This window comes from Babylonia areolata, chromosome 21 (assembly GCF_041734735.1).
Source record: "Babylonia areolata isolate BAREFJ2019XMU chromosome 21, ASM4173473v1, whole genome shotgun sequence".
NCBI classification, from domain to species: Eukaryota; Metazoa; Mollusca; class Gastropoda; order Neogastropoda; family Buccinidae; genus Babylonia; species Babylonia areolata.
This window is the reverse complement of record NC_134896.1, coordinates 10,015,597-10,036,807: the sequence shown is the minus strand read 5'-3', so window position 1 is coordinate 10,036,807 and position 21,211 is coordinate 10,015,597. Positions and strand designations below refer to the sequence as shown.

The window sequence follows — 21,211 nt, the reverse complement described above, 5'->3', positions numbered from 1 at the left end:
TTCAGGTTCCCGCCCAGTGATTAGCAGCTCCCAGCACCATCTTCAATGGCGCCCTCAGTGCTTGCTCAGTGTATGCGATACACCATCGACTCTTTTTAAGACAGCTGTCGCACTGACTGATAAGGGATTGTGACGCAGGCTACGGTTTTGTGCAGAATTAATTTGTTAATGCCTTTGATTGAAGTCGCGTGTGCCGAACATTTCAACGGCTTCGCTCTAGTCCGCGTCCACTCCGCCTCCATTGACTTGTCTTACGTCTCAGTCGATTGTATCGCCTGTCTGTGCGTTTTGGTCATTTGGCTGGGTTTTTAGTGACGACAAATTATACTGACTTCAAGAAAAGGCAAACTGTCTGCATGACAAGATTTCGCTATGCCAGCATGGAAAAGTCTTGACATTGCAACTAGCTCACGCGCACAAAGTGCGTCAGTCGGCGAACTGTGAACGATGGGCTTCAGTCAGAGGCGTGTGCAACTGACAGCATGATGTGCCATGTAAACTGCATTGTAAACACGTCAGAAAACCACGACATAACGGCCGGGTTGTAAGATTGAAACTGCACGTGCAACTCAGTTGTAAGGTGGCTCAATCACGCAGGCAGTGAAGTGAGTGAGCTGGTCAACTCTCGCAGAGAAACCAGCACAGAACGTTCCGTCACCTTATCTGGTTGATCTTTGACGGCAACCAAGATGTGACTTGTCGCTGGAAGTGATTACAGATTAAGCTTTACGTTGTGCTGATTTCACCATGAGTTCTGGACTGTCTGGCGATCTTGACACACCCGTTTAGTTTGTCCTTCGGTCGCTTCAGTTGTGCTTGCAATCTCACGTGCGGTACTAATTTTGTTATTGTTGATTTTGGTCCTGGTTTTCTTTTGTTTTCTTTTTCGTTTTCTTTTTTTCCTCCTTTGTTTCTTTTCTTTTTTCCGCAAAACTATGAATTTCATTCGAAGCACATTTCAAGCTGCATTTCCCACAAAACTGTTTACGCATGGCAGTTTGCGGCCACGGCAACCCAAAACAAGTCCATGGCACTCGTTCGTTTATCGCGTTTCCTCAACAACGAGCGACGACATCAATGATTTGAAACTCTGGGGTGAGGCAGCAAGCAAGTACCGAATCCACCCGGAGACTCGGGCTTACGGTCGGAAACTTCGAGAAATGGGTGTCAGAAACTACGGCGATATCCCAGTGGAACAGCTGCGAGGGCAAGCGTTGAGGGTGAGCGAGGCGCTAGGAGGAGTGGCACACTTCGAAGGAATGGAGACGGGGTTTGTTGAGAGATTCAGAATCAGAGATGAAATGGGTGAGGTTTGTAAATGATCCGTATATGCTCAAGCGCCAGCGCGGTGTTTTTGTGTGTTCTTTTGTGTGTGTTAGATACCTGATGGGCTTGAAATTGGGTGGCTTTCTCGATCAGCTGGTTTTTGAACAATTTATGTAATCAGTGTAATGTTATGCAAATCGCACACACACACACACACACACACACACACACACACAGGAAGGGAAAAGAAACGGGAGGAGTGATTGACCACACATATATTCAGGTGTGTGTGTGTGTGTGTGTGTGTGTGTGTGTGTGTGTGTGTGTGTTTTGTATAGTCTTTTGTTAATGGATGTGCATCCTTTGCAATACTTTAAGGAGATTTATTTATTTAATGCACCTGAAAAAACGGCCGGAATTCGTTGAAATTTTGGCATAAGAGTGCATCGTCTGTGTTAATCAGTGGGGATCAACATTTGTTGGCGTTACGTGATCACAATGTTGTATACTTTTGTTTCCGTTTTTTTAAGGGGCCTGAGGTCTGGGTCAGGTTGCACGAGCGAACATAGCGGCGCTAAGTATTCTTAGCGTTAAGAAAGTTCCAAACTCAACACTTATTCCATGAACTTAGGAGAATTCTCAACAGGAACAACTGAATCCAGTGCAGCAAAGGATCGCTTATCCAACCTAGCTGCGGAGATTTGAATTTTGATACTGTTCTTGTTCTCTCTCTCTCTCCCTCTTTCTCTCTCCATCGCAGTACCGGTGCCCATGACGGTTTACAAGCCCCGTGACGTCATGTTTATACCCGTCATCTTGATCTACTTTCACGGAGGGGGACTGGTGACGGGAAGCCGCAACACTCACGCCACAATGCTGAAAACTATTGCCAGGTAGATTTCATGCCCCATAGGGGGAAAAAAAAAAAAGGCTTATCTAGTGCAGTGTTATTCTCAGTTTGTTTCTGAAGGAGGCGTCACTGCGTTCGGACAAATCCATATACGCTGCATCACATCCGAGTCTGCTAGGCAGATGCCTGACAGCAGTTTCAGTTTCAGTAGCTCAAGGAGGCGTCACTGCGTTCGGACAAATCCATATACGCTGCATCACATCCGAGTCTGCTAGGCAGATGCCTGACAGCAGCTTAACCCAATGTGCTTGTCAGGCCTTGAGCACATGCTTATATATTTGTGTACCTATCAGAGTGGATTTCTTTTTACATATTTTCGCCAGAGGACAACACTCTCGTTGCCGTGGGTTTTCAGTGCGCCAGCTGCGTGCTGCACACGGAACCTTGATTTATCGTCTCATCCGAAAGACTAGACGCTCAGTTGGATTTTCCAGTCTTTCTTGGGAGAAAGGGCGAGAGCGGGATTCGAACCCACACCTCTGTATTGGCAGCTGAGCGTCTTAACCATTCTGCCACCTTCCTCGTAAATAAATCGCATCGCCCAATATGGGATAGTCGGTAGTCTTATTTTCAAAGGCTGAAAATATATATACTTACTTACAAATTGGGCCGGTATGTCATGGAAGTGAACTGACCACAACGTGTGTTGCAGGCTGTGTAACTGTGTGGTGGTTAGCGTTGAGTACCGACTGGCCCCTGAGTACAAGTTACTGGACAGTGTAGCTGACGCTTACTGCGTCACCGACTGGATCTCCAAGTACAACAAAAAAGGAATTGGTTAGCGCGCGCGCCCGTGCTTGCGTGTGTGTGTGTGTGTGTGTGTGTGTGTGTCCGTGAATGAAAGAGCGGGATCGGCTGAGGCATACATTTTGTGAGGTGCATGTTTTCAGTCTCTGTGCATGAGTGCGAAAGCGCGTGGTAAATCAAACATGAAAGTTTAAAGCCTTTCATCTACGATGTCAGTTGTCCAGTTAATTAGGGTTTTCGTTGGAATAATGTAAGTCTTTGATTTGTCTGAGGCAAAATGCGTTTATGTCTTCAAAACATTAACAAATAAACATAAATTATTGTAAAAAAAACAACAACAAAAAAACCACACAAAACAAAACACACACACACACACACACACACACACACACACACACACACACACACACAACAAAAAACCTGGAGTGAATTAGGAACAAATCTGACAGAATCGTGTTGTTGCTAACATGAAAAGGGCCTCAAGATATTCTCTGTCCGTTCAGCTGCGAGACCACCGCAATTAAGTAACATCCGAATGTGAGCGCTGACATCTGCTCCGAAGTCAGGAACCAAGTTTTAAACGACATGCTTTGCTTGATGTGAGCGTTGAATGGCTCATTGGTTTTTACATAATAAGTATCATCAAGCAGCAGCTGAAGACACACGAGCGTTGTATCACAGGGAAGGACTGCTGTCTTTGTCACAAGCAGCAGAGTGATGCTGTGCGGAAGCTAGGTACAGATGATCCTACTGCTTTGTTCAGTGTTGATTTTCTTTGTAGGATCTCATTGTGTGTGTTTTTTTTTTAAGAATAAGATAAGAACTTCAACATTTCAAATAAGAGAAATCAGGCGGGGTGCATTTTCATAACTTACAGTATTCAACACGGAAACATGATTGTAAAAAGCAAGTTGACTTTTCTACAGCCAAATACAGTTACTCGATGTTGGTGTGTGTGTGTGTGTGTTTGACCAGTGTTGTGCAGTAAGTTTCCCTTTTCCTGGCGCTCATTTTGTTTCCGGCTTTTCCCCATTTCTTTCAGGCTAAGCCGGTCAGTCTCTTTTTTTCATGCCTTGATGTTCCATTCACCTGTAATGGCCACGTTTGTTTTTTTGTAGTTTTTTTCCCCAGAAAATCTTGAGTGTGTATGTGTATACTTGACAGCCAAACTAAGAATTTGGCATTCTTACTACTTGTATTCTGGGTTTTTGGTGTGGTTTTTATTATTTTATATATATATATTTTTTTTTATTCGCATTGGAAGTGTGAGGTGCCTGTTGGCAATGTTTGGTTTTGTATGCCTGCCATATGATTTTATGTACAATATGATAATCATGTCTATGTTTAGGTTGATTTTTAATCCTCTGATGAAACATTGACGAAACGGTCAACGTCAGAGGCATATCTTAGGTTCGTGTGTATGAATGTTATGACCGATAGGTGTGTTTGTTTGTTGTTGCTGCTGCTGCTGTTTTGTTACTGTTTCGGATTCACCTGGATCGATAGTTACAAGTTTTTAGTCCCAAGACGACCCTCCATAGTTGGGTGGACGTAACAATAAGATAAGATAGATAAGGAAAGACGTGGTAAATATATTAACCTGTCTTTGTCGTCGTTGTTGTTGTCATGATAATGAGTTTTGTTGTTTCGGACAGGTGGCCATATGGACAGTCCTGTGGGTGTGGGAGGGGACGATTGTGGGGCACTCCTAGCGGCTATTATCGCTCACACCGTCCACGGCCTGGATTTTCAGGTCGCTTATTTTGTTTGTCACCCCTCTACTCTCTCTCTCTCTCTCTCTCTCTCTCTCTCTCTCTCTCTCTCTCTCTTTCTCTCTCTGTAAATTGAAGTAATTGTAGATTACACCGGGATACCCATTTCAGGATGGACATCGAAACAGGTATGCACATAACACACACACGGGCGTACCTATGCTCAGCACGAGTCGTGCACGCTCGCTCTCTCTCTCACACACACACTCACACACACTCACTCACTCACTCAATATCACTCATACGTTAGATATTCAAGGAAAGTTTGTGTTACGGAAAAACGCAAAGCGACACAAAGAAATTGACAAAATATGTTCATATGTGATATCACTCGACCATAGCACCCCCCCTCTCTCTCTCTCTCTCTCTCTCTCTCTCTCTCTCTCTCATGGAGCGTATATAGAGGACACAATTCTACCCGGCTTAAGTTTTGTGAACGCATTGAAACGGAAACTTTTGGAGAGAAACAGAAACGGACAGACAGATCGAGTTACCTAGAAAATTCCTTTTGCTCATCAGTCATCATGCGATGTCGCATGAGAGCTTTGCTGATGACACACAACTTTATCAGTCGGCCTCCATAGCTGAATTTGATGCACTGGTGACTCAAACACAGGAGTGCATTGCTGGCCTAAAGGACTGGATGACTCTCAACAAGCTGCAATTAAATGATGATAAGACTGAATTGATGATAACCTGTCCAAAGAAGTTTCGTCAACATCCTTCCTTTCCTGACTCTGTTCTGATCAATAGCACACCTTTTTCACTTTCTCCCTCTGTTCGCAGTCTTGGTGTAATCCTGGACCAGTCTCTTTCCTTCCAACAGCACATTTCGAATATCTGTAAAGTTGCCTATTTGGAACTGCGTAGAATCAGCTCTATCGGCCACTATCTCTCAACCGATGCAACCAAAACACTTGTATGCTCTCTGGTTCTCTCAAGATTGGATTACTGCAACTCTCTTTTGGCCGGCCTTCCCAAATACCTGTTAGACAGACTCCAACGAATTCAGAATAACGCTGCCAGACTCATTTGCAGAGCTTCTAAATTTGACCATGTTTCTCCTCTTCTTCAGTCTCTCCACTGGTTGCCTGTTTCTGATCGAATAGACTATAAGCTATCCACTCTGACCTTTTCTGCAGTCAACGGATCTGGCCCCAAGTATCTTTCTGAACTCATCCATATCTATACCCCGTCTCGCCAGCTCCGTTCTTCCTCTGATACTCGACTTCTCAGGATACCTCACGTCAGAAGTAAGACCTATGGACACAGATCGTTTTCTTTTCAATCGCCAAAGACGTGGAACAAGCTCCCTGATAACCTCCGTCATTCTGATTCCCTCGTATCTTTTAAATCTCGTCTCAAAACTCACTTTTTCCCTCAGCAATAAGTTCAATTGTGGCAGGTCCACAACTACATGCATGTATATGAATGTGTATTGTGTGTGCGTGTGTTTATGTAAGTTTGTGCCTGCCTATGTGTGCGTATGTGTTAGGGTAACTGTTAGATACACATGTATGTTAAAATGTATGTATGCAGTGTGTGTGTGTGTGCGTGCGTGCGTGCGTGTGTGTGTGCGCGTGCGTGCGTGCGTGCGTGCGTGTGTGTGTGTGTGTGTGGTCACATTTTGGTGTGTGTATGTAACATAGATATAATGTTTTATGCTATCAAAAGCGTTTTTGTAAAGCACCTAGAGCAGATTTCTGGATAGTGTGCTATATAAGTATCCATTATTATTATTATTATTATTTGAGCGAGAGGGCCAGGTATTGGCCGTTTTGTTTTTTGTTTTTTGTGGGTTTTTTTGTTTTTTGTTTTTTTTGTTCTTGTTTTTGTTGTTTTTTGTTTTTGTTTTTGTTTTTTTGTTTTTGCTTTTCTCCTTCATCTTTTTTTGTTGTTGTTGTTGTTGTATTTCTTTTTATCACAACAGATTTCTCTGTGTGAAATTCAGGCTGCTCTCCCGGAAGAGCGCGTCGCTACACTACAGCGCCACCCAATTTTTTTTTTTTTTTTTCCTGCGTGCAGTTTTGTTTTTCCTATCGAAATGGATTTTTCTACATAATTTTGCCAGGAACAACCCTTTTGTTGCCGTAGGTTCTTTTACGTGCGCTAAATGCATGCTGCACACGGGACCTCGGTTTATCGTCTCATCCGAATGACTAGCGTCCAGACCACCACTCAAGGTCTCAGAGAGTGGATGGGGAGAAAATATCGACGGCTGAGCCGTGATTCGAACCAGCGCGCTCAGATTCTCTCTTCCAAGGCGAGCGTTACCTCCAGGCCAACTCTTCTTGTTGTTGTTGTTTTTTTTTGGGGGTTTTTTTTCGGGGGGGGGGGGGGGGGGGGAGTTTGTCATTCACCTGTACTTTTACACTTATCTTATGTGCGAGGAAAATAGGTATACACGTTTTTAAAGGCAGCTTATATTATGTTTGACTGATTTCAGATTTTGATAGACCCCATCGCGGACTTCACCATGGCTGGTCCGTCCTTCACAGAATTTGCCAACACCCCTGGGATGAACACGACGGGACTGAAATGGTATGTCAGTGTGTGTGTATGTGTGTGTGTGTGTGTGGAAACACACACATTTATTTACCAATATGAACTTTTAAAGATCCGTAACTGCAGGCAGTTTTACTGTCAGAGTAGATTTTTTCAACAAACTGTTGCCAGGGACAGTACTCATTGCTGAACGCGGGACTTCAGTTTACCGTTTTCATCCGAAAAGCTAAAGATATAGAATGTATCTTCCATTTCGCTTCAGGGCTAAATCCCGTTCTGTTCTCCATTCCCTTTCCTTTCCTTGACCAGCCGGACATTTCCACACCCTCATTGTTACGTATTTTTCACTTGAATATCATATTTTAGTGCATTTACTCAATTCGGTTATTTTGTTTAATTATTTCATTTTATGTTAATTGATGGTTTATACAAAACTTGGATGGGCTCTCAAGGCCTGACCGGTGTGTTGGGTTTATGCGATGGTTAGGCATGATCTGCTCTTCTTCTTCCCCCCCCCCCCCCCCCAAAGCAGATGGTCAGGCATCTGCTCCTTTTCTTTTCCGGCGTTTTTATTTGTTCCCTCCAAAGCAGATGCAGCTACATAGCGTTTATGGATGAGTCCGCACGTTTTGACACTTCTTTGTTGCTGATACTGGCACATCCGTTGTGGTTGCAGGCTTATGTCTCAGTTCCTTGGGACTGCGAAGCCGGAGCTGACGGAGGCCATCTGGTTTCGTCCCTTCGTGAGGCCGGACCTTCACTGCCTTCCGCCCTCCCTTTTCGTCGTGTCCCAGCTGGGGCCACTCCGGGACCACAGCCTCGGTACGTCCGTCTACGGCCGCACGCTCTCTCTCGCGCGCGCGAGCGCACACACACACACATTCACACACTCGCACGAACACGCTTACACACACACACACACTCTCACGAACACGCTTACACACACACACACACACACACACACACACACAAAGGCGCGTTCACACACTCACATGCGCGTTCACACACACACACACACACACACACACACACACACACACATACACATACATACACTTACAGACTCACACGCACTGATGCACACGTGTACGCACCCACACAAACACACACACGCCCGCACACACTGACACACGTGCGCGCACCGCGGCATGCTCGTATACACAAACGTGCGCACTCATACAGTATACACAAACGCGCGCATTCTCATATAGACAAACGCGCACGCGCGCGCACCACTGATACACACACCCTGCCTGCTGTGATCAGTGTTTGCTGTTTTTTCATAACCAGTGTCCAAGTCATTCAATTGTACATTTTGTTTACTGGAAGTATTTCGGCTTGGTTATTAACAGTACTCCCACCACCCTACACCCACGTTCCTACCCCTTTTCCTTTTGATACACACCCGTTGTATGCTGAGTGCATAGATCAGTAGTAGGTATATATCCGCAGTTTGTGCTGTTTGGTGCAGCTGGTGCCTCACTGCGGTGCCAGGGGTGTGGTGCTACAGTATACATTGCACGAAGTCATGTTATCTACGATGACAGGAGACACCATGGCAGAATCTGACAGGCGTTGGACTCCTGATCATGTCGGTGTTCTCCAGTTATCGGGATTCAAGTCCGTGTTTCGGAGTGGTGTTGTGTCGTGGGAAAGGCGTTTTCCTTGATTTTCCTCAACCCAGGCCTAAACTGATGGGTACCTCCCTTCTACTTCTTGTCTATTCGGCTGGGGCAGGTGAGAACGTCTAGGATTGGGCCCCACTTTCCTAGCCGAGCCATAGACACAGCAGATACGAATTCACTGTCATGTTGGCCGTAAAAGGCTAGTGAGGCCTTAAAACTTCCTTTTACATTGGGCATTAATGTGTCATATGGTGCTGAACGCTCCTGCCGTACCAATGATGTATCATGTCGTGTGGTTCGAAAGTGTGCTACTGCTGTGCAGTGACATGCTGTACAGTTTTATAATGTACTGTACAGCCGTGATGTTCTCATCAGAGCATTTTTATCCATTTCATCAGTTGCATTGTTCAGAGGTGTAAGGTACAGTGTTGTTTGGATGATGCAGCTTATCTTGTACCATTTGGTTATGTTTTGTGCAGTAGCAATGTAGTAGACACGAAATGTGACTTATGGATTGGTATGACCGCAGCCTACCACAAGAAAATGACAAAGGCGGGAGTGTCCACGGAACTGGTGCAGGTCAATGGTGCACCACACTCCTTTTTCTCACTGCCAGGTGAGTTTAAGCCTGTGTGATCACTTCGTACGCAACAAATGATGTTATATACCTGACTGACAAACGCGCAGACGCGCACAGACTGCCGGACTGACAGGCATATTCATAAGAGCTTATCAAGCGCTCGTGCATACGTCCATGAGCTTCCGCACACCGCCCTCGCTCGCACACAAACACATACGCGTTGTGCGAACGCATGCACGTCACGCGCACGCAACGACGTGACAAATACACCATTGATATTGCAAATTCATCGCTGAAACGTGTACGCCACTTACTGATACACGCTGTACTGATACAGACACAAACGTGCGCACGAGCGCAACTCCTGTGCACCCCCACTTTCTATTCATACACGTGCCGTACGCGCGCGAACTTATACGTTCATATATATATATATATATATATATATATATATATATATATATATATATATATATATATATATATATATATATATATATATATATATATATACACACGCACATGCAGAGACGAACGAAATCGCGCGTGGTGCATTATACCTGCTTCCTCTCACCTTTTGTATTGCCCTTTCTGCTTAGCAACTTGAGTAACTTGAGTTTTGTGTGTGGTGAATGGAGTGGATGGATGAAGCTGGCAACAGTTACAGTAGTCGAGTCGAAAGAATGAGAGAAACTAGTTTAGAAGTTGCACCAGTGGCTAAGTTTCCGAACAGAACTGATGTGCCGTAATTGATATTAGCAGTGTTGACATGTCTGATTGCTAAATTCTGAGTCATCCATTTGTGGATGCCCAGGAAGAAGTCGAATGTTTCTTGTAAGAGAGAGGGAAACATTTCGGGGATGTCGCTTTTCTGAAGCTGAGCGTAAGAATGGTGAATGACATTATGGTGGTTGATAATTTCAACAAGGGGGCAGTATACAATGCCGGCGAAGAGCGCGAGGCCAAGAACAGAGCCTTGTGGAACTCCGTGTTCGGCTTCAGTTTGACAGGTTCGGGCTCATGGTAATTGTCAGTTGTAAAAGACTGGATACGATTTGAACCATCTGAGAGCGGCGCCTTTGATGCCCAAGGTACAATGAAGACGGGAAGAAGGATCGAATGGTCTATTGTGTCAAAGTCGGCTGACAGGTCAAGAAGAGTGGGAGGGGAGATTTGTCCGAAGTCGGACGCTAACAGCTTATTATTCAGATGTGAAGAACAGTTGTTTTAGTGCTGTGATCAGCACCGATAGACAGATACAAAAGGGTGGAGACAAGGAAAAGAAATAAAGCAACAATAGATTATTATTGACAGTGTTCACGTGAAAACTCCAGAGCATGTATCTTGAGCAGAATTATTGGCAATGACCCATCCACATTGGAAGGTTGCTTTTACAGATGGAAGTACATTGGCTTGGTGCAAGACTTTTGGAACAAACATGTTAGTTTTCCAATGAATTTATTAAGCGAAATAGTTGTGAGTGCACTGCCCTCGTTAATTCGTTGGCGTCTTAACTGAAGTAAGCCCACTGTGGTACATACACGTACTACTTTTTTTAAACATTCTTTTTTGTTTTGGGTTTTTATTCTTCATTTGTGGCCTCATTTGCGTGAAAGTCATTGGAGAGCACAATTTTTTCTTTCTTTCATTCATTTTTAAATAGTGCAACAATGCGCCTGACTGCTTCGTTGGCACGAGGGAAAGAGAGAGAGAGGAAGAGAACCTTCAGTTTCACGCATTATTCCTTCCACGTACAGCTGTTTCTTTATTGTTACGCGCCTGACTTCGTTGGCACGAGAGAGAGAGAGAGAGAGGGGGGGGGAGAGAACCTTCAGTTTCATGCATTATTCCTTCCACGGACAGCTTGTTTCTTTATTGTTGTTTTTCTGAGGGTTTGTGTGTGTATGTTTTTCATGTTTGATGAAGCACAAGTGTCATTTTCCTGGGTTTTTCATTGCTCAAATGTACTTGTGCGATTTTTGTCTCCGGTAAAGGGTGGAGATTTTTACGATCTCCCAGGTCAACATATGTGCAGCCCTGCTAGTGCCTGAACCCCCTTTGTGTGTATATGCAAGCAGAAGATCAAATACGCACGTTTAAGGTCCTGTAATCCATGTCAGCGTTCAGTGGGTTATGGAAACATGAACATACCCAGCATGCACACCCCCAAAAACAGAGTATGGCTGCCTACACGGCGGGGTAAAAACGGTCATACACGTAAAAGCCCACTCGTGTGCATACGAGTGAACGTGGGAGTTGCAGCCCACGAACGCAGAAGAAGAAGAAGAAGAAGAAGATTTTTGTCTCTCTCCTCAGAACCTCCCCCTCCATGCAAACCCCAACGCCCCTCTGGGAAACCGTATTGGAACTGGTGGTGAAAGTAACAGTAAGCTACCAACTGACAACCTCGCCCTGAAAATGATGGGGGAAGGGAATCAACATTGTTTCTCTGCTCGCGTTTCAGATCATTTCTGGGATCTGGCTGTGGACCCCTACATGCAGACAGTGAACTTTATTCGTCAGTTTCAATGAGTTATCATGGCGGTCTTCTTCGGGTGATGGATGTTGTGTATAGATATTACGAGGTAGTCGAGTTTCAAATTTCACCCCTTGAATATGAAACAAAATTCATACTTGTTTTTTTTCCTTCCTAGGTAGGCCCACGTTTGATTGCTGCATTTATTATGACTTTCCTCCACCCTGTCCTTTCACAGTAAACAGCATTATGAAAAGCAACCAGTTTTCGGTGTTTGGTGAGTGCGTTTACGAGTGTGCATATTTTGTGTTTGCGTTGGTGTGCGCTTGTGCGTTTTGTGACCTTGTGACTGAACATAGTTCAGTTCTGTTCATCATCAGCATCCTGTCCTTTTGTGTTACTTCAGTCTTGTCTATCAATTATAAAGATATGTTGAACGTTAATTTGGGTAACGAAGACACAGGTCAGAACACTATATTGATAGATTCACTGAGTAGTTGCACATAAAACTCGGCACAAGACTTCATGAAGGCATGCGCTAGGTGGATCATATCACAACCAGATCGAAAACAGACGGACCTGGTACAGCATCGATTCTAGTCGGGCATCAGCAGAGCAAAAACCAGGACGTTCTCTGGTGCCGACATTGAAAGTGATCAACTTCTGAGTCAACTGAGCTCAAAAAGATCAAGCCCAGAAACACAAGACTGAAAGTCAGCCTAGACAGACTGAAGGATCCTTCTATCTGTGAATCCTTCAAAGCAACAACTGCGGAAAGTTTGCACCAATGCTACACTGAGTAGCGCTTGATAGGGATGCTGATGTGATGACCACCACCTTCAACGCAGTAGTGACTGAAGCAGCCGGTTAATTAAACACCAATTAAGTGGATAAATCTTACAGATTTCCGTGTTCTCATTTCAGAATTACCAAGTTTTTTTTGTTTTGTTTTTAATTGAAAATCCACTGAGCGCCAAATGTGCAGTCAGACATAACTGTTTATTATTGGTCAGTTCTAAGTATAGAAAATGAAATCACAGTGAACTTGAAAAAAACGAATGAAAATCTTACATCTAGAAAATCCAGGGAAATAAATGGGAAAGGACAAAGGGGTTAGAGATATCGATTAAAAAAAAAAGTGACTGAAGTTGACTTGGAAAACAGAATGACGAAAAGAATGCCAAGAGCACATGCAGTGGCATTCCCAGGCGGTCACGTACTCTCCAAGTAGGTATACTAACCGGGCCCGACGGTGCTCGGTGACTAAACCGGTGTTTTCAACGTCAGTGCATGGTCGGTATGGCCCATCGGTGTACGTCCGTCAGTGGATATGATCGTCTGGCCTGGGCGAGTGAAATTTACTGATAATCATGAAGCCTGAAACTCTCGGAACTACCCGGCAGCGATCGCTACTTTCTCTTTCCCGAGTTTGCCTCTCTTATCATGATCACAAGTAAATAAATTACTTAAATACTAATCAGATATTACATAAAGTATAACTGATGTCTTCTCCGGCAGATCACTACACAGTCCACTGACATCTACTCAGTGGCCGCCGTGACCACTAGTGCACACGCATTCACACTGGAGAACAAGACTGACCACAACAGCTACTCAGACAGATAGAAAGACAGATAATCAGATGTTCACAAAACCCCTCGTTTCAGAAAAAGCAAGTAGTATAAAATCGAGAGCCAAACAACGCGATTCAAGTTCCAGGCCAGACACCCCCGCAAACTGAAGGGCATCCGTCAATACCGGTCTACACACTATCAGTTCATTTCTTCCAGTTTTTATTGTAGAGACGGAAGAAAAGAAGAAGAATGAAGCAGTCAGCCATAACATTTTATTTTGAGTTCTAAATATATTGTATTGTATTGTACTGGATCATAGTCGTTGTATTTCTCACTGAGTCTTTTCAGTTCAGTTGTCACAACAGATTTCCGAGGCTCTGTGTGAAATTCGCGCTGCTCTCCCCAGGGACAGCGCGTCAATCGCTACACAACAGCGCCACCCATTTGTATTTTTTCCTGCGTGCAGTGCCAGTAAGGTATTTGTTTTTTTCCTGCCGAACGTGGATTTTTCTACAAAAGTTTGCCAGGAACAACCCGGCGGCTTTTGTTGCCATGGGTTCTTCACAAGTTACGTGCACTACTGAAGTGCATCAGTGCTGCACTGACACGGGACCTCGGTTTATCGTCTCATTCGAATGACTAGCGTCCAGACTACCACTCAAGGTCAAGTGGAGGAGAAGAAAGTATCGGCGGCTGAGCCGTGATTCGAACCAGCGCGCACAGATTCTCCGGCTCGCTTCAGTCCTAGGTGGACGCGTAACCGGCTCTACTGAGGCCATCACTCCATCATTGAGCATTAAATACTACAATTAGCGTGAGAAGAGCGAATGAAGATCGAAAAAAGGGGAGATCCTGAAAATCCAGGGAAAGAAAGAGTAAAGGACTGAAGTAAAAAAAAGTTGAGAATAAAAAAAAAACGGAACTGCACCCCCGCCGCGGCGGTCAGTGACACGTTCCCAGGCGGTCCGTCACCCCAGTGACAGATCCATGGCATTCGTGACAGCCACTGAGATGTAGGAATAGTATGTCAGTGACATACACCGACACATAAAGAGGGGATTAGAACACTAACTGGAATTCAAATTCACTTTATTTATCGGGAATCGAACCTGGGCCAAATTCCTGTAAAAAGATGCCCATGTGAGCAATTCCGTTTCCGCCAAAAACGAAATCGCAGCGTTGTGATAAAATCTGCAGTGGTTATTTTATCCATCTAAATCAGCAAGCATGGCGTAAGTATTAGAAATATTCTAAGAAATTTAGATTATTATCGTATGTATGAGATTAAGCTGGTAGTTTTTATCTATACATCCCACGATTATGTCCCATGCCTTGCACGCAACGAGTCTTGTTCCATTTTCGAATTCGATGTGCAGCAAATTTTTCTTCAGTCTTTTATCTTCTTATAAAGCTAGAAACACACTAAAGAAAGGGCTGGGAACAGTAAACTGGTTGTGTTTTCAGGTTTTATAGTACAGCCAGTTAAAGTACATAGAACGATTACATGTAAATAGCGACACGATGGAAATAGGTAAGAAGATATCCAATCAATATAAACATCACTGCTTCCCCCTTCCTTGGTCAGCGTTTGTTTCAGATCATGGATAAGAATGACTCGATGAGCTGAGCATGAACGCCTGATACATAATATGTGTGGAAAGAACCGAGCAGTAAGGACTAAAGTGGTCGGCTTGTCGCTTCATCCGTTCATGTTAACAATGTATCCTAAAACAAAAAGTAAGGGTAAGGCATTAAGTTAATGAATGACCACACTTTTAATGCAGGAGGTCAACTTCTTTTTGCACTTGCCTGTTGCAAGTTGCCCATACTTGCAAATCAGTGTGTCCATTTGTGCAAATCAGTGGATAATTCCCTTGCATGGGTAAGTTTTGTGCTTTCCTGCCATTCAGAAACTTTGATACATCATACATACACACTGCACACCTGCTCGTACACATAATCTTAAGAAAAAACAATGTTTCCTATTAATGCTTTTGGCCAAAATGGCCTTTAGTCTAGAGGATGAAGTTTTAAAAAGAAGAAGAAAAATTGGCATTTTCAGAGGATCAGGATTGGAAAAGAAAACCAGAAAAGTAATCTTTATCATTCAGTTGTCTTAGTAAAGTGTGTATGTGTGTTACTGTAAGGCATAGAGTCCATTTAAGTTTGGGACTTCTTCTTCTTCTGCGTTCGTGGGCTGCAACTCCCACGTTCACTCGTATGCACACGAGTGGGCTTTTACGTGTATGACCGTTTTTACCCTGCCATGTAGGCAGCCATACTCCGTTTTTGGGGGTGTGCATGTTGGGTATGTTCATGTTTCCATAACCCACTGAACGCTGACATGGATTACAGGATCTTTAATGTGCGTATTTGATCTTCTGTTTGCATATACGCACGCAGGGGGTTCAGGCACTAGCAGGTCTGCACATATGTTGACCTGGGAGATCGTAAAAATCTCCACCCTTTACCCACCATGCGCCGTCACCATGAATCGAACCTGGGACCCTCAGATTGACAGTCCAACGCTTTAACTACTCAGCTATTGCGCCCGTTTAAGTTTGGGACCACTGACAAGGCTTCCGCTCTACGCTCCCTGTCAGTATCAAAATGAAATGATGGCATCAGCTGGGCCCAAGAGATAAAAACACTTGAAATGTTGGTCAGGAATTTAGAGCAGCACACCCAAATACGTAACAATGAAGTGTGTGATACTTAACAGTGTGTCCCAGTCTTCCCATGCCCCCCCACCCTCCCACCCCCCCTTTTATATATATATATATATATATATATATATATATATATATACTTTTTTTTTTTCTTTTTTTTTTTAAAAGATTAAAAAAAATATTAGTTGCAATTGTGTATGTTGGCCTTGCTGTCAGAGTGTGTCTGTACTTTCTTGCACAGAGCTTTATCAGCCAAGCCTAAAAGTGATATGTCTCCTGAGGAGCTTCAGGCCCGGGAACAAGAAGAGTTCAACACAGGTCCATTGTCAGTGCTGACCCAATCTGTGAAAAACAACACACAAGTGCTCATCAACTGCCGCAACAACAAAAAGCTGCTAGCCAGAGTGAAGGCTTTTGACAGGTATCGCATATGCATTTTGTAATCACACCCACACTGAATAACTAGCTATATTGGTACTGCTTTTTTTTCTTTTTTTCTTCTTTTTTTTCTGTTTTGACACAGGGTTTCATAGGCTGAAAGGGTTATTTGACTTGATCGCCACAAAAATCAGTTTGGTGATTTTCAATATGGACAGATGAGAGTGGAAAAAAACCACATCATTCTTCCTACATTGACCACTCTACCTCCCCAGAATATATGATTTGACTTTTACTGTGTCTGTCATTCATTTTAAACACCATATGCTTTGATATGTTGAGACTAACACACTGCAACTGATGCCCAGTTAGTGTACTTGAATTTGATGGTTAGATGTAAAAGGTACTAGTAAAATTAACGCAGATGTAGCAGTTAAGTTACCAAGGAAAGCATATAACACATTATTCAACTTCAATGCCAGGTGAAAAGTAAACTGGGTAACAAAAGTTGGTTGAATGGGGATGTAAAGAAAATTCGTAGATTTTAACATCTGGTTTGTACAAGACTGTTTGATTGTAGATTGCAAGAATTGAATGATCACATTTATGAGAATATAAGATTTGAATTATATAGACATGTTAACCATACCCGTACATCGCCTAAAATTTTGCGCGCCGTACGTCTTGGGTGTAAATCTATTTACCATGTTCTTTTCACAAAAACGGGTAAAAATTTTCAAAAAATTCTGTGCTCTTTGTTATTGGAGAAAGACCCATAAAAGTATATATTTTCTTAATGAATAAAGAATACAAAACACATGCTGTTTTCCCATTTTATATATTTTTAGGGACATGCTGTTGTTTTGAAATCAGTGTTTAATTACACATACTTAACCGTGACCCACTAGTGCAGACTCCGGAAGGGGTCTGACATTCCTGTCCTGTGCAAACTACTATCCGCCTATGCGGAGAAAACGAAAGTAGCTACGGCTGATAACCTCCCGGAAGTAGGTAACCTCGCCTTTGCCCCCCTGACTAGCACCCTCTTTTTCCGGCAGCCATCATGACTCCTGTTCCTGTGCTCTTCATACGGGTGAAGCAGAGGAGGCAGCTGCTGTCCCGACTGTTTGGGCTGTAATTTGATTATACAATTTATAGTAGAGAGTGTTTTGCCCAAGTTGCATCCCCAGTCCCTCGATCAAGAGGGCCTTAGGACTCACCATTGGGACAGATCCCAAAGGCTAGTTAGCCCCAAGGCTACAGCACTAAGTCCCAGTGCAATTTGACTTCTAGTGTGTGAGACATAGTCCTTCATGGAAGACTAAGCTGCAAGTGAGTGTTTTGTTTTTTGTCACATTTTCAACTTGTTCATTACAAACATTAGTCAAGTAATTTGCACTAAAATATCCTGTTTTGTGGACAAATGGATATCTGCAAACACAAATCATACTAGAAGTACAACCACAGTATATATATTTTTTTTCTTTTTTTAAATTTTTTTTTTAGATAGATACATAATGCATTGTGACTTCTCCAAGTGATAATATGGATGTGAGGCCACGCCTCCTCAGTCTCCACCCTCCTCCTCTTCACCCCTCTCACACAGTCACTTTATCCAGTTCTCATCAGACTGCGTTGGTTGAGTGTCAAGAATATTGCTCACACTGTGTCCTGCTAATAATTCGGTCATGTTCTATCATCTGCTAATGTCTGTACAGCTGGCATCACTCACTGATAGTCGTATCTTGGCCACTCTCTTGATTGCTTCCTTTATTTTCTATCAAATCATCCTATAAATGTTCATCACTGTCTTCTTCAAATTTACGCTTCAGTTCAGTCTGAGCATCGGCTAAAGAAAGCAATCTTGGTTGATTTAGTTCGCCACGATTGCATGTCTTGAGCACGGTGTCGGTCCGACATTTTGTTGAGCAAGCAAGGAGAGGAACTAGGCAAACACTGGGACAGTAACTCAACCAAAATGTTCAAATAAAGGACTGCCTCATGACGTAGATGGTGTTTCTAGCTATGAATAGACTCTAGAAAGATTCCCCAGGCTAAAGCTACCACTATTTTTGTCAGCGAACTGAATGCAAACCAGGAAAAAGTCAGAATATTTCGATGACGAGTTATCTCGTCATTGTGGCAGCAAAGCGTACATGCTTGCGATGAGGAGTTATCTCGTCATATAGGCAGCCTAGGGGTTAAAGCCATCATTCTGATCACTCAAATGACATGTGTTTTTCTGGAGCCAGCTTGACACTTTGAGAAGCCTCAGTGTATGTATCATTATTAAATTAAATATTATTCTCTCTGTTTTATTGCTTTTAATTTTAACATCAAACTTACAAAGGAACAGTGAAGAGAGCAGTTTCATATCAAAATGCTGGGGTAGACAGGTTCACTGCACATAAGTTTGCTTGAACTGAATTGAAGCAGCTCAGATCAGAAGCAGGACATTCTCTGTCTGCCCACTGTAACAAAAAAGTTCAGAAAATGAGGGATGAGCAAGATATTAATTTGGCAATATGCCGATATGGGTAGATCAAAGATGAAAGGACATGAATAAATGTTTTTCTCTCTTTGTTTTCAGGCATTGCAACATGGTGCTGGAGAATGTGAAGGAGATGTGGACAGAGGTTCCCAAGACAGGCAAAGGCAAGAAGAAGTCTAAACCTGTCAACAAGGATCGTTTCATTTCCAAAATGTTCCTCAGAGGAGATTCTGTGATTTTGGTGCTTAAAAATCCATTGGCATCTGCAAAATAGACTTGGAACTGTTTTTGTGTGAGTGTGAGGAGACATTGGGAGGGTATTCATTTCATTGTCATTTTGTCATGAGATAAAAAGGTTTTCACATTCATCGTGGTGAAGAACTGAAAAACGCAGGTCAATGTTGTTTGTTGCACTTTGAGTGTTGTGCAGATTTGTGGTTGTTTTGTTTCAAGGGGAGTATGTTTAAAAAAATAAAGATAAAAAAAATAATAAAAAGATATTAAACTTTTTTATATTTTTTTTATAGCAAAACAAAACAAAAGGAACATATGACATGCATGACCATAAGAAGGGAGAGCACACATCTAATTGAAATGGAAGTGAACTACAGTTCCTGGAGGAAAATTTCTTAGGCCATTGATAATGGATTTGAAACCAACTGAGAGACTAGAAATGTTAATTAATTGTAAGAACAGACTTGAAAGATGTAGTACATATTAGGAATCTATTTTTGAAAATAAAAATAGATTTCAAACAAAACAAACAAGATTTCAACACTTGTTATCACTGTATCAGTGAACAGAATATGGCAGCTGGCAGATGATTGGATCAGTTGGTTATTTTTAACAGAAACGTTTTGCAGGTTACACTTGTTTTTATTTTTAATAAATCATTAAATGTCCAAAGACACCTGTCCAGAATTCTACATTCCTGACTGTGTGGATGTGTGACAAGACATTTTTGTTTGACTTATCTCTTTTTTTTTTTCTTTTTTTTGTCCTCAACTCTCACTGCCTCTCCTTCGCTTATGCCTTCTAGTACATTTAAAACTTGCTGTGTTTTTTTTCTCAGTTCTGCATCTGAGCTAACTGTATTTATTATGACCACACTTTACCTTGCAGTTTGTTTTCAATTTCTCTTCAGCCCTTCTTCAGCTTTGCATACAATCAATTATAAGACCAGATCCTTCACATGGTCAGTAACAGCATTGAAAGTTCTTTCACACACTCTGAGGGTTTCTCTCGCTCTCTCTCTCTCTCTTATGATGCCTCACACAGAGATGTGTGAGTGCACACACACTTTGTTGCATCAAGAAAATACCATGAGCGATTACAGTTTTCCTCTAATGAAACTTTTGGTGTCATATACTGTACCATGTCAAACTGATGCAAACTAGGCCTATCAGTTTGCTCTGCTTGGCCAAATTTCGCGCGGCTAACAGTGAAAAGACGCCCCTTCTTGCCCGGTCCGCTCTTAGCCAATCAAACGCCTATAAAAGCTATAAGCGCCATTCCTTTGGCCAAGGCTCTCCACGCCATCTTGTCAGGTTTTCGCTCTGTCTCGTCTTACGGTTTTTTTTGGCTATTAAGCGTGTTCATTTGGCGTTATTTTGCTGCATGCGGCTTGTCTGTATATTATTCTTACATTCTGTGTACTCGTTTTGACTCGGCCCCCTCGATTCGTTCGTTTTTTTCTACCTCTAAGTCGATCCTGTCTTTCCTTTCTCTGCTGGGGATCGGATTTTCGCTGGGTGCCTACGCGCGGGTACCATGCCTTGTATGCCATCCTACGAAGGCAGGCATCATGATGCTGGGACTGAGACTCGGCAAGAGACTCTTCCAGGCCCGGAGCTCATGATTCCTCCCGATAGGGACCGCGGCGATGCGTCTTTAGACTCTGATCGCGGAGGTGACGCTCATTCCAGTAAAACGGTCATGAAGGGGACCAGGGGGAAAGGGATATGAGCGTCGCCTCCTGAGGCGTCCCAGCGCGAGGCAGGTAGAGGGGGGAGTAGCAAGTCCTCTCTTGGTGGTGGGGACTCGCGGCTGGGTGCGAACTCCCAAGGGGAGGCCGCCCCCCGCCGTTACCCGGGTCCCCACACGGAGACGGCCCTCAGGGGCCCCAGTGCTGTTCCCCCTCCTCCCTTCTCGGTCGACCCCCCTCCCCCACCTTCTTCTGGGGGAGAGGAAAATTTGATTCCGGGGGGGGACCTCTACT

At 43.4% G+C, this 21,211-nt stretch overlaps 2 protein-coding genes across 2 annotated transcripts; both read left to right on the top strand.

Annotated features, from left to right (window-relative positions):
• Nucleotides 1-664: 664 nt before the first annotated feature.
• LOC143296507 (carboxylesterase NlhH-like) lies at nt 665-12,103 on the top strand. The gene is made up of 8 exons (XM_076608476.1): nt 665-1,305; nt 2,027-2,159; nt 2,829-2,953; nt 4,579-4,676; nt 7,142-7,236; nt 7,877-8,022; nt 9,355-9,441; nt 11,870-12,103. The coding sequence occupies exons 1-8, from the start codon at nt 936-938 to the stop codon at nt 11,935-11,937; spliced, it is 1,122 nt and encodes a 373-aa protein (XP_076464591.1). The 5' UTR covers nt 665-935; the 3' UTR covers nt 11,938-12,103.
• Nucleotides 12,104-14,554: 2,451 nt separating this feature from the next.
• On the top strand, nt 14,555-19,914 carry LOC143295845 (small nuclear ribonucleoprotein Sm D2-like). The gene is made up of 3 exons (XM_076607496.1): nt 14,555-14,687; nt 16,366-16,545; nt 19,093-19,914. The coding sequence occupies exons 1-3, from the start codon at nt 14,683-14,685 to the stop codon at nt 19,265-19,267; spliced, it is 360 nt and encodes a 119-aa protein (XP_076463611.1). The 5' UTR covers nt 14,555-14,682; the 3' UTR covers nt 19,268-19,914.
• The last annotated feature ends 1,297 nt before the right edge of the window (nt 19,915-21,211 follow it).

Excerpts from the sequence above, each read along its gene's own strand:
- LOC143296507 (XM_076608476.1), top strand. The coding sequence starts at position 936 with ATGAATTTCATTCGAAGCACATTTCAAGCTGCATTTCCCACAAAACTG. Across the intron at positions 7,237-7,876 it reads AACACGACGGGACTGAAATG|GCTTATGTCTCAGTTCCTTG; the intron begins GTATGTCAGTGT and ends TTGTGGTTGCAG. Across the intron at positions 8,023-9,354 it reads ACTCCGGGACCACAGCCTCG|CCTACCACAAGAAAATGACA; the intron begins GTACGTCCGTCT and ends GTATGACCGCAG.
- LOC143295845 (XM_076607496.1), top strand. Across the intron at positions 16,546-19,092 it reads AGAGTGAAGGCTTTTGACAG|GCATTGCAACATGGTGCTGG; the intron begins GTATCGCATATG and ends CTTTGTTTTCAG.